Source organism: Macrobrachium rosenbergii, chromosome 47 (assembly GCF_040412425.1).
Source record: "Macrobrachium rosenbergii isolate ZJJX-2024 chromosome 47, ASM4041242v1, whole genome shotgun sequence".
Taxonomy (NCBI): Eukaryota; Metazoa; Arthropoda; class Malacostraca; order Decapoda; family Palaemonidae; genus Macrobrachium; species Macrobrachium rosenbergii.
The window spans coordinates 18,503,279-18,517,262 of record NC_089787.1 but is presented as its reverse complement, the minus strand read 5'-3'; the positions used below and the strand labels follow the sequence as shown (position 1 = coordinate 18,517,262).

At 37.6% G+C, this 13,984-nt stretch overlaps 1 protein-coding gene across 5 annotated transcripts in view; it reads right to left on the bottom strand.

The window, feature by feature from the left end:
* Positions 1–13,984, bottom strand: part of LOC136830572 (transcription factor p65-like) — a 54,693-nt gene that overhangs the window by 23,662 nt on the left and 17,047 nt on the right. For 3 of the 5 annotated variants that reach the window (XR_010850664.1, XM_067090095.1, XM_067090096.1), the window contains exons 7-10: positions 13,080–13,178; positions 11,827–11,960; positions 9,684–9,780; positions 3,063–3,158 (exon numbers count right to left, since the gene is read on the bottom strand). Coding sequence is in view for 4 of the 5 variants with exons in the window: in XM_067090095.1 (XP_066946196.1) it covers positions 3,063–3,158; positions 9,684–9,780; positions 11,827–11,960; positions 13,080–13,178 (426 nt within the window). In the remaining variant the exon portion in view is untranslated. Of the gene's footprint in view, positions 1–3,062; positions 3,159–3,457; positions 9,781–11,826; positions 11,961–13,079; positions 13,179–13,984 lie in introns of those variants that run through there. The other 2 variants (XM_067090094.1, XM_067090093.1) reach the window with 1 other exon arrangement.

Sequence of the window (13,984 nt, the reverse complement as noted above, 5' to 3'; positions counted from 1 at the left end):
CTCAGGATACTTCTAGGTGGAGGGGTGATCATGACCAAGTGACACCTTACAAATAGCAAAGACTAGCCCAAGTGTCGCAGGGTATCTTCAAAACAAGGGCCTGTGAGAGCAAAGGAAAATCATATGCTGTCAGAACCAAGGACATAGCAGAGACCATAAACAAACACACAGAACAGTCAAGCATATAGGAGCAGCTGAGTCCATGGAAAAGACTGAATACATGGAGGCGATCTTGTGTGCAGAAGCTGTTACGTACACAGCAGAACACAGGGAAAGTTGAGCAACAGAGGGCATGGATGAGAAACCCCTAGAAAATGTTATGACAGACAAGCAGAAAGACAGCAGGTAACATACAATTAAAAACAGCCAAGAACTGGTCCTGGAATATAAAGGCAACCTTATCCTGTGTAAAGCACAGAAAGCACAGAAACTAGCAGGCTACTCCCCAAATTCAACTGTTACACAGTAGAGAACGTTAATCCATCTGCTCTCAATGGTGGCTGAAGAAAAAGAGACCACATAGTGTGGGTATTTCCCCAGCCCCCATCTTCACCATGTTGTACCCATGTTTCTAAGTTCAAAGGCCAGTTTTGTGCATGCCCTGGAGGCTTCATATAAAAGGCGATGGTTTATTCCCCGTAAGAACAAAAGGCATTTTGATTCCAAGAAGTTACCCACAGTGGCAATTGTAAGACACTGGTTATATACTTGGATTTGTCTCGATAATTTTTTCCATTAAACGACGTTCCAAAATATTACAGTCCGATGATGACATCCGTGGAAAACTTTTGGCAAATTTCAATGAATCCATTTGAATTTATTTCTTGTTTTCTGCCTTTGAACATACTACAATAAATATCAAATACTCACTTAAAAATGACACAGTAAACAGCAAGTAATAACGACAAATACTGCAATGCCCATATTTATTTTGCCACATTTCTAGGAACTCCCAACCCTGGGATCTCCAAAGGATTAATCGATTTACTCTTATCACTGTTTTCCAGCGTTATTCCATAACTTCTTATGGCTGTTTCATCTATATTGTTTCCACACATGAGCATTCTGGTTTGGGGATGTTCAGCAAACTCAGTACTGTAACGACCCTTTTGGTTTGACTCATTTAAACAAGTGTACATTCTAAATAATAAAAAATTTTTTTTAGGTATATGTCTACCTTGTTGTTTTAGAATCAATTTTTCTTCCTTTTAATTCTGTGGCTTTTAAGACATAGACACCAATCCCCCCCAAAAATCTATTTACTCTTAAATATACACTTGCCCAAATTCTGTGATTGGTAATGGCCGAATTGCAGGGTGTCAAATACTACTGTACTGTGGGTATGCCAAAAATCATGTATCTTGTCATATACTGTCAGAAATCTAGTGGAAGTTTTCCATTCATATTTGGCACAATGAACACCATACTCTGACATCTCTCAAGCTTCTTGCTACAAAACTTTTTGGTATGCACTATATTTGATAGCATAAGTAAGGCACCCTTTTTCCCAACTAAAAAAAATGGTAATATAAAATATACCTGTCTTATGTTCAAAGTTGAGACATCTGGTATGCTAATGACTCTACTATTATCATTATTAATTTTGTTACTATCACAGGTACTTCAATTGAAGTACGAAGTGGTGCTGCCCATCTATGTTATACCTACCACATACATTTTCAAAGGACTTTTAGTTTCGGAAATAAGCTTGATATTTGGGCGACAGTGGTGACTGACAGTGAAGACTGTAGCTGTGGGCTGTCACACACTGAAAATTGTGTACTGTATTTGGTTTTTATCTCAATAAGGCCATCTTTGTCCCATGTGTATTATAACAACAGAAGCAGAAACAACACTTGGTGGGAGCTGGGGAAGACTGAAGCTTAGCTTTCATAATGAAGAAACTACTGAAGTCTCAGGATTTGACAATGAATAAAATTTTTTATACAAAACACAGCAGGTCATTTCCAAGGCTCATACTGTTTAAAAGGTGCTTTTGTTTATCACTGGTATGTCTTATACACGACTGCTTTCATGTGTGATATTTTTTAGTGTAAACAAGTGTCCTTCTTGTCCGATTTCCTGATGCACTGGCAACTCATGTTTGTAAATTATAATGGAACTATTATTACACAGAGTTTTCCTCCAGTCCTGGTTGCATGTTTATTGTCTCCATTTTTTTCTCTTGTGCCATACTGTGGCTATACATTTCATTAACATTAAATTAATAAAACAGCTTTTTTTAATATTCGCTGCTGATTTATGGGTTCTAACATGCCTTGGAGTCTTTGATGCAATCATATACAATGGATAATACTGTATTGTGATTAAAACTGATTTCTCTCATATGGCTGACAATGTGTTTGGGAGAACTGCCTTGATTTGTAATTTTGAGAATCATCATTGTACTTCAAGTTGTAGCACACTTTGTGCCGTTTTCGGTATATGATAGTAACCAACATTAAAATGTATAAAAAAATTAAAACATGCAATAGAAAACATGCATAAAGTATGCACAAAAACACCACCCTACTTACAAACATTCAACTTACAAACAAACAGGATCACAAATTTAAATAGTGTTCAGAGCACTCCCCTTTACCACCCATAAGTTCAAATTTTGTTTTGTACACTTATTCTGTACATAAAGTACTGCATGTATGATGTATTGTGTTTTAGGATGGAAAAACATACAATACTATATGATTTTATATCAGACTGTGCTTAAATTGGCAAAAAGAGTAAAGTAACCAACTTACAACCAATTCAACATAAAAATGGCTGTCTGGAACGTAACTCGTTTGTAAGCAGGGTGGTGTCCGTACAAGCAACCTCTTCATCTTAAGATAAAAAATGCTACAAAGCCTTCACATAAACAAAACAGGATGACTCCACTCACAAGCATAAATTCATAACAAAACAAATAAAAGTTTACACTACACACGGTTCTAAATGAAAGTATCTGAATTAGTTTGCAAAAACAAAAAATTAAAAGAAGAAGAGGTCTGCTGAAACTAAATAAGAAAGGGACATCTAAAAATCAAAATTCACTGACAACTCACCTCCAGGACCAACATTCTCAGCGACAAACTTCACCAATTTGTCCGCATTGCTGCTGTTCCCCAACTTGGCCACTTTTCGTTTCACATACAAAGGATCTAAAAACAAACCGAGAAGAACCATGCATAAAATAAAGGTTTAAAACAAAACTGCAGGCTATAATTCTCAATAAAAACAACAAACAACTAAGTGGGGGACCAAACAACTAAGTGGGGGACAAGTTGCGTTCGGAGGCGCAAAAATGAAAATCATGCATAACTACTAGGAACTCAATCGAAGGTGGTAACAAAATTAAAAAACAATTCTACTGGATTAAAACTTTGAAAAAGAAAAAATATCAACTGAACAAACAAGCATGCATCAAATTTCTTGAAAAGTACCAGCCAATAAACCTTGACAAATTTTAATATTTTATTCTGTAATAAGTCAATACACATTCAGTTGAAAAAGCTTATTTCTAAGACAGAGAAATCAAATACGATTTAGCATTAAACATCATTTGTTAACAAAGTTACTTTACAGAGAGTGAGATAGAAACAAAACAGTGTGTGGAGATTTTTAAATCTATCATAACATATCTTCATAACAACTATCCTCATTATTATCCTGATTATCACAAATTTCAGTCAAGTGATTTCACGCGGGAAATGCCGCTTACTCCGATCCCAATTACAGACATTCCCTTCTTTCCGAAGGCGATTATTAGACATCACTGAATTTCCAATTTACCCAAATTTCACCTTAAGATGACAAAGAGTCGAGCAGAGAGAACAGAAAATGAATATAACATTTATCAAACACAACTACAAAAGTATAATGCATTAAGACTAATTTCACTTCCTTGAGTATATCAGATTTTTGAAATTTGTGTTCGTTAACTGAAACCTTTTTTTTTCTTTCTTTCTGCCGCAGCCAATAGCTTTACAGTGGCCTCAACACTACATCGTGTCTGGGATATGATGCTGCAGTCGACTTCCACTTTCACCTTAGAAAAGCACCACCCAAATTTCTTGTCAGATATCGGTAAAATTTTCAACAACCTTACGTATAAAAAGAAGCAAATGTACAAGGACTTCTTCATCACCAGTCACGACATTCAACAGTTAGTACATGTGGGAGTACAGCACGTCCCTCCAAAAATCTATAAGCAAATTCTGTTAAAGTCTTATTTACATGGTCCAACAAAATGCATATATAGACACTATCATTGCAAACAAAAATAGTATATGCTTTACACTTCCTATTCCAGAAGAGAAAAACAGGATTTATACATGACTAGGTACTGAAATGTCAGTAAATAAAGTGTATCAGAATCAATAATATTAAGAGTTAACATTAAACTATTTTCTGCTTTAAAAACCAATCCTATCAACAAAGTCACAACACAACCTATCGCTTAAACGGACAGCACAGGTCAAGAGGCCCAACTGAAATCCATAATGCAGTCCTCCGGCTCTGGAGGTCATTTCTTCCACTAGGATCCACTACACAAGTTCTAAGCTTTCATTCGGAATTATGTACATACTGTATAAGATACTGTTAACCTGAGAACTTGTCATGACTAGAAAAATTCATACAGCACTGTGACAATGATTAAATAAAATATATTACTTACTTAACAATTATAGCACCAAACTTATGGCGAGGGCCAAATGAACTGAAAAGCACTGAAACCAATAACTAAAAACATCTCTACTTCGAGTAACGTTATACCGCTAATTCCCATTCGTCAAGAAAAGAGAGACTTACCCGAAAGAATGTTCATTACCCACAGATGTCTATCAAATCCTTTAGGCTTTACTTCAGAAGTCTACCCTTCAAGGTACATTCTTATGACAATCCCAACTCTACATCCCTAGCATAGTCTTGCAAGGCCAGATATGATGCATTTATGCTCCCCCTTCTATGGAGTTCTATAGAACACATGACTGTACTATTATTTTATTATTTATCATTCCCCTCCTGTTCAATGATTAGTAGCGTAAAACTCGCTTAGGAGTCGACCACAACGTCGTTCTTGGAATGAGGGCAAAACTCAAAACAGTACGAGCATGCTAGACACTGGATAGTAGAAAGAACGAATGACGTGTAGACGACGGACAGAAAATGGGCAGACGGAAGAAGAAGAAGGAATATGAAGAAGCTTCAGTTCAGCCTGTGTGTCGTTCAGAGCAAGCTATGTGTACCAGGCCCTCACGGGGGAAGTGAATGGTTTGTTTGATACCCACACATACAAATGTACTGCCTTATCTCAAACATTACTATATATGTACATTATGTAATTAGCATTCACAGGTTATACAAAAAGTCCCATGCATAAAGCATAAGGCGATGAATCTAACAGTGTGCAGGATTCCTCGAAGAAGTCAGGGATCCTTTGACTTTTAATATTCATCGACCTGTTCTGCATTCTAGACCTCTACTGTTATCAAGTGGTTTAACCACACCACTGCACAGCTGAGTATGATTAAAAGACTTCCTTGGTGCTGACTATTTTATAAAAATTGTGATGATAAAATTGTGTTAAGAGAATAAAACATCTAATTAAGGCAATAATTCAGTCAATATCTAACTTATCTTTGCACCCTCTCCTATGATAATTTAGAAGTTTCCCATACGGCTGGCTGCCAGTATTAAAATGACTGTACAATATAAAAATGAGATTACACTACAGTTTCAAAAAATAAACACTTGCTATACCTGCATCAGTTCTGAAAGTAACAAAGAATCTATTGGCTCTTGTCGAGTACAGACAAAAGTTTAACTGATAAGAAACACAGGATGTTGCTTTTGCTCTATGACTAGATAAACAATACGACAGGAATACCAATCGTTTTTCAGCAACGGCAAAACAAATGCAGGAAAAACCAGCGCCACCAATAAGTATAATGGCCTTTGAAGTCAATGAAATATTAATAAGCAAAAAAACTGACACATTGATGACCTGAGTATCATTGCAATATTCTCATACTTTGTGACAAAGCCAAGTAAACATTTTTTAGACAAAATTTCCTCGGTCTATCAGCAGTCACAAAACGGATCCCACACAATTCATTATCATCTTTATGACAAACTACTGGAGTTGAGATAAGACCATCAATATGTCGGCCTCCACAAGTATGACCTTGCAAGGCTTGTTAAAACCACCTGGTACGGCTATAAAATTCCAAAAAGTTGCTACAAAATAATGAATTTGTACATTTAACCTGAATGTACATTCAAGAGCCACACCTACATCAATTAGTCTAACTGAAAAAGAAAGTAAGTTTCCTACGCACTAAGCATAACATAAAATCTTCAAGGCACAGAATCTATCAACGAAACTAGAACCCCCTTTGCACTGGTAAGGGAAATGTCGCTATACTGTACTGTACTTTGATTTATAAGGGTCAGTAGGTTTTGTCACGTTTCCGAAAGCATCGTCATGCAAGCTATATGAAGATAACATTACAATACTGCACTCAATTAGGTTCAGCATTTGATAAGTGGTTTAAATAGTACAGTGCTATGTTAACACATACAAGGGGGCCCTTGCAATGTTGCAAGAATCACAACTGAGAAAGAGTACCTTAATGATTAAATTTTGTTCAAATTATTTCCCTTAGTTACTTTGCAATTGGATGCAGTTATTTCCTGCTAGAAAAATCTCGAGATGAACCCCAAAACCTTAGTATCCAAGAGGGTTTAATCTTGTTTTGCATTAAAGAAGTGAAGGGAACTGTTTTACACATTTAGCCGAGCCGTTTTAGGAAGAGTATTTTCAAATTAAAATTATTTTGAATACTTTGACGACTTGGACTACTTTGCCCCTTAGTCATTAACCATGGCCGTAAATGCAACACAAACTTTACTTGCTTTATGATTAATACTAACATTTAACCATTTACAAAAACGTAAAACAAATCAACAAAAAGAAAATCAAAGTCATTTTCAAAACTAGATTTCTGGCGAGAATATATGGTTTCTAAGTCTAAATATCCAACAGGTTCAAAAACTGTAAACTTTCTTCAAACTACTTTTCAGAGTATATAAAAACAATGGCTCTTGCCAACTATTTTGTTTTTTACCACTATTTAGAATACACAGCTCATACCCCAAACTGACAAATACCCACTTGAAACTATTACAACTGTCTACATGTAACAGCCTATTATCAAGTTGCAAAACTCACTATGCACTGAGATGCAACACTATTTCCTTGCTGTGTGTATACTGTAAATCAAGAAACAGGAACTTTCAAATATAAAGCATTGGTAACGGATGGCTTCAAATTCCTGCACGGGGAAATATTGCGATACATCTCCACAGGAAAGCTTCTGCCAAAGATTTGTAATAGGTACAGCACCGTATATCACTCGCTCTGGAAAACCAATACCGATGTTTCTAAGTTTGCAACAAAAATGGGGTGAGCTAATTTGACTGAAATCCCCTTCCGTTGGACTGAGGAAAACATGAAGCCGTTAAACCAAATTACAGGGTCAGGGACAAGACCTGAATAATAAATAATCATAGCTCTTACGCAAGGAATCATAATCACAGAAAGGAGTCAAACACAATTTAAAGCTTTGAACCATAAATAATAAACCTGAAATATTTGGCCTTAACATACACTGAAGAAAAGTTTACAATTATCAAGAACACTGTCAGTCTTAGTGGAAAAATTTTGAAGACTTACCAATGCTGGCAAGATATCCTATTCATGTATAAGAGAGTTTATCCTGCAACCCACAAAACAGAGAGAGAGAGAGAAAGAGAGATACGTAGATACAGCTAATATAACCCTACTGAGCTGTTTCAGTGGCTCCTTACCTTCATTAGCAAAATCAAGATGCAACCCTCAAGGATGGTGGAGCTGGTTCAAATTGTTCTCTCCTACCCAATCAAATGTAAAAACATTTTGCTACGGCCAAAAAGCGTACATACTAATATTGCTGTTTTAAAGTAACACCGAAAGTTGTTGTGTCAACTTACCAAAGAAAACATCTACGAGTGCAAAAATACTGTCAAAACTTCAGCTTACTTTATCGTCAGTAAAAATACAGTACTCTGATATCATGGGAATCCTTACAATGTGGGAAATGTATGTAAGGAATAATACATAGAAAAGGTAAAGGGGTTGGCATTAATTCATAGGAACATACAATATTTGCTTCCACTGTCTGAAGTGATTTCCCGCTATCAACTGCACACCAGCATTAATGGTAAATGACCTGGCATTTGCTACATTTTTGGTGTTGAAAAAAAAAGTCAGTACCAAAAAGGAAGACAAAGTGAACCATTACAAAACAATATTCCCCTCAACTAAAAACCGCTACGAAAGAAAATGTCAATTCCTTACACGACTGAAAACCCCCACTTTAGTTAATGTAAGCTCTGATGGTTCATCACTCCTAGTTGTTTCATTGTATCAACATTAGGTTGCCCGTTTGAAAACCTGACATCATTGTGCATTTGTATGTATGAAGAGCCTTCGTAGAGCATACCTTCACATGCACTGTAAATCTGACATTAAACAAACAGATCTAGGACGGTACGCGGCAACTGTTCGTTTGTGCATTCGCGCGTCTGGTTCGAAACTTCATCCCACATGTCTTCGAGATCACCGCACTCCGACGCCCCTCCCTGTGGATCATTCCCTCCAGGATCGTAGTAAAGAATATTATCAACACTCTGATTGTTTGTCGGGTTCTGATTACTGTTTGCTGCGACCGTAAAGCCTCGTTCTAACAGCAGGGCAGCCTTGTTTGCATGAATGGGCTGTCCCGAGGGTGTGCCATAAATGCCAAAATCCTCTTCAGGCTGAACTACAGACCCTCTCGGATTTTTCTTTGGCGGCAAGGCAGGTACCTCCAGTTTTGCTGGACTATCACTTGCACTCACAAGAGAAGCTGTAGACCCTCCGGCAGATGCCGCACGAGCCTGACCCATTACAAACTCCAAGTTTGAATAACATGATGCATACGAGGCATCTCCATAAACAGCATCGGGCTGCAAAGCATTGTTGTTCGAAGAATCAAGGGGCTCCGTTATGTCTTCGTACACGGTAAAGCCTTCGCCGACCGCAGACAGCAAGTCGTTGACACTACCCTGAGAGAGAACTTCATCCAGCATGTCCGTGTCAGAGTAAACGCTCGTGTCGTCCGACCAGAACGGAGACGGACGAGGCGGCCCTGCTGAAGCCTTGGGGGAAGTTGCCCCCGTTTTCCGCCTTTCCAACGTGGCGGTCAACCTCTGCCGGATATCGTCGACGCTCTGGTCTGGTGACATCAAGAGAGGAGGAGAGGAACTCTGCCTCGCAAGAATGGCTGAACTGGCAGCAGCAGGAGGGGAGCCTGGCTTTGCTTGAGAGAGGAGGGGAGGCGAGGTAGCTGGGGGTGGACGAACCGGGGCCTGCAGAGCTGTGACTGGAAACCCGGGCAGCTTCAGTTCTGTTGGTGGCTTGGGCTTGGCGTCTTCTGCGAGGACGTCAATGACATCTGGCGATCTCGGAGACTGAGACGGCAGCTTTCGACGTAGGGTGTCCTCGCCAGAAGCGGCTATTGAGGCCGGGGAATCCAAACCCAAAATACGTTGGAACAAGCCGTAATTGTTCTTTAGCCTCTTAAATGACGTAAATGGCCTACCTGAATCCAGAGGCAAGAAATGGAAGTTCCTTGGTTCGCTGGTGCTCTTGTCCGTTGGTCGCAGTAGTTGTACAAATACTTTCACAGGATTTTCCACCTAAAAATGACATCAGAAAATCATCAATATACAGCAGTTTATTTTGCGAATAAACAGTAAAAATGGCGTTCGCAATGATGCATCCAAATCTAATTACATATTTATTAAACAAATGAATGTTTAGAAAATGCCATAGCTTGCAAAATCAAAGACAAATAGCAAATTAAAAAAAAAAATACACTCGACAAAACATTTAACAGCTACTGATATTAGAAAAAATTCCCATGAAACTGTAAGTAATACCTCCCATTACAAAGACTGAACGGTGCTTGTTTCCTATTAATAGTTGAGTACTTGCTTCCTACTTTCCATCTGTTCCTTTTTGTCTCTTCCTACTTAGCTGTAAAGCTTCTCCAACTTTACACAATTATCTTATTCTCTTCCTATTTTAAAATTGATTTGAAGATAATTCACGCCTGGTGTTCTTGGTACAGGGCTATCAACACTGAATGTTTTTGTACCAACTTTTCCCTTTCTGGGGTTAAATATGAAATGAGTTCTTTGTATTCCCTCCTGTCCTGTGCTCTTTTCATCCAAACATACAAAATCAATTGTATAAACAAGTTTCAACTAGTCCATAGCAATGTTCTTAGAGCAATATACAGTAAAACCCCCGTATTCGCGGGAGATGCGTACCACATCCCCCCCCCCAACGAATAGCTAAAATAAGCGAATACTTCACACCCTCTAAAAACACTTAGAACTGCCTATTTTGATAGTTTAAACATAAGAAAAACCCTCTAAAAATGCTTATACCTGAGTATTTTAATAGTTTTATCACAAAAAGTGCATTTAGTCATGAAAATGATATGAAGACACAGTAATTAGTGAATATTTCTCAGTGAAAAATACCACGAATGGGTGAATTTCCCGCGAATAATGGGTAGGTACGTTCCACAGAGAAATCCGCGAATTGTGAGAACGCAAATACGGGGGTTTACTGTATATATGTGTTAAAACTAACCTACACAAAATAGCATAATTTATCATATACTTGAGACACAGAACTCCTTTACTGTATTCTATTACACTGGAATTCAATCTCTCTCAATATCCTTGTTCTACACAGCCCTACCCCTAAAGTAAAATTTTGATAGAAATGTACAGCACTTTCACTTAAGCAAATATATGTTGCAAAGGCAATGTTCAGTCAGGTCCAATCATTACATATCCATCCAAAGTAGTTTAACAAATTCACCCAGTCATTTCTAGAAACTTGAAAAAAAAAATTAAAAATGCAGGCATCATCTTATTACTATATGACAAATAACATAAATTCATGGGAGCCTTTTCTATGGAAATGGAAACCATACACAACATTCCTACAACAATAACAGAGGCATAGAAGAAATAAGTCATGCAATTCTGCTATGACAAAAATCAACACCGGACACACAACTCTGCTGCAATGCTGTTTGGTAAAAATGGAAACTGTGAAAACTGAAAAAAAGTAGGCAGAAAGTATACCAAACTCAAGTTACAATCCATGAAAGCGCTGTCGTTGAAATGGACTTAGCACATGCGAGTCACCAATATCATATTTTGAACCACAGAGAGGAGTAACTATATTTTTCTGTTTCAAATGTATTTGAGTAACTTAGACATTTCATGAGCTGAGTTTTTATAATAAAAACTTTTTGTATAAAGCCGTCAACGATATTCAGAATGAGATGAGGGAATAATGTGAATGACGAGTTTGGAATTTACGACTTGTATTCTAAATGAGGAGGTTTCTGAATTCTCAAAGACCGTGACAGTTTGGACACATGAAGAGAATGGGTAAATCTAAAAAATGGTAAATACAAAACAGCAAGGGGGCCCTGAAAATATTGGAGAAAATGGCTTAAATGATGAAAATGACTCAGTAGAAAGTGCTCAAGAAAACAGAGAGAGAGAGAGAGAGAGAGAGAGAGAGAGAGAGAGAGAGAGAGAGAGAGAGAGAGAGAGAGGGAACTAATTTCATGTCTAAAATGGTAAAAAAAAAAAACCTACTGAAAGTGAAGTTTATAAACGGGTGTCAGACAGAGAGAAATTCAAAGAACTAACCTCCAGTGTCTTATATCTTGGAGTTTTGAAGGATATTGCCACCTGTTTATGTACATCAGAAGCCTGAAAATCCCCGAATGCCTCCCATTCTATCCTTCCGTCTTTGACTTCATAAAAGCGTACCTGGATGTCTTCTGTGGAAAGAAATTAAGAAGTGATTAGCATAAAATTTCAGTATCAATGCAAGATTTCTGAAAGACTTCACACCATACATTAAGCGACTAGTAACCATCAACCTAATTAACCCAACGTTACACTTACAGAAACAAGCACTCCTTACAACTGCTAAAGCCCAGGTCCCCAGTTCTCATGCTTTTAAACGTTTGACTCTTAAACATATTTACCACTGAGGCATGGGGACTACTTGTTACAAGGGATTCTCATGAAAACCTTACCGGACTTTGCACCATCAGGATAAGATGTTAAATGTGAGCATTACATGAACTGATATTTCTGAAAAGTTTTATCATTCACACTTGTTTCAACCTTCCACAAAGAGGTGGAATCGTCTTTGTTTACTGACTTCAACATTTTTGTTAAACCTCAAAACTATCTCAGTCGAGAGGAAGGTTTTCCATGGGTGTGTATTATGTGTAGAGTAATATTATTGAGTTTTGTAATGGATAATGTTACTATGAGAGAGAATTGTCACATCAATTAGCCATTTATCAAGTGCTTGAAAAAACACTTATGTTCGAGCACTTACATTTGCTAACTTTTGGGGCTGATCAAGTTAATTCTTCAAGCCTTATTCCTGGAAGAATTTAACTATAAAATTTGAAAACAAATAATTTGGAAAACTTATGGCAGAGTCCGACATGAGAGTCTTAGCTTCCACATAACCTCCAGCCTGCATGAATGTCAGTCTCTTTTTGCTTATTTTTAACTGAACACTACTCGGTGAACTTTAAACACGACTGACCCCAGGGCCACACATTATGCTTGGTGACTGCCTACCACAAGACCTCTCTGTAGTGTGTAAAGGAAATACCATGTGCCATAGTCTTTGAGAATGATGGGTTGGGGTGAGGAGTAGAGGCTTGTGAAGACAGGGTAAATCGTGTGCACATCAGAAGTAATACACAACAGAATCTTCGTCATTGTTTTAGCACCATGTCCTGGATCAATGTTCTTCAGCAAAACATGAGAAGTCTGGATTAATGGACACAGTTACCATCCCCAGCTCAAGATCTATCAAGGACACCCATCCCTTGCTCAAGATCTATCAAGGACAAAGTAAAAACTTGACATACCTTTAGTGACTTTCTCGCATAAGAGTATTATTTCTTTACCGCCAGCAACACTACTCGTGCAATCACTCAATTTGCATATGTTGAGATCACAGGCGGCTTCTGAAAATGACAAAGAGAAGATATGAGTTGTATTTCAACTGAGGAATTAGCACACACCTCACTGCTGGACTTGTGCTTCTCAAAGTTCTTATTGCAAAATATCTACAAGGTCCAGAATATTCCACAGATTCCAAAACTTGTTTATGAATACACAAGGTACAGCAACTTCATTCTATCTGAATGATTTTAGTATGAAATATGGAATAAACTAGAACTGTTACTGATTAACATTCAATAGTTTAACAAGCTACTAAACATAGTTCCCTTCTATGACTGAGCAATTTTACTAACACATACATCATATTTTGCAAATGTTTATTTCTATTTATCCATGAATAATTTTCTGATTATTATTACTATTAAGAGAGTATGAAGATCTCAACGAGAACTCTGGGTGTGTACGTTATCACAGAAACAAACTGAACTTTAAACTCTGGCCTAATTCATTCTCACACTGATGCATGTCAACCACTCTCAGCTTAGAGTAATCAAAGTAATTTTAGTTATCTAATAATTAATGTGTATTATACTAGAAAGACCTTATGAGCTCTGCCAAAAAGTGACATTATTATAATAAAATAAAGTTCTATATATACTTACCAAGTAATTCCATAGCTATTGTTTCCACTATGAATGGCAGGTTTGATTCAAAATTTCGTGGGTAGCACTTTAATAGTTTGTGTAAGTGATCCAACTGCCCCACTCGCGGGAATATTAGGAATGGCTTGGCAGACACGTCATTCGTTTTATGCCTTATGTCCACCAGAGGGGAGGAGGGTGGGCTCCGATCATGTAATTACTTGGTA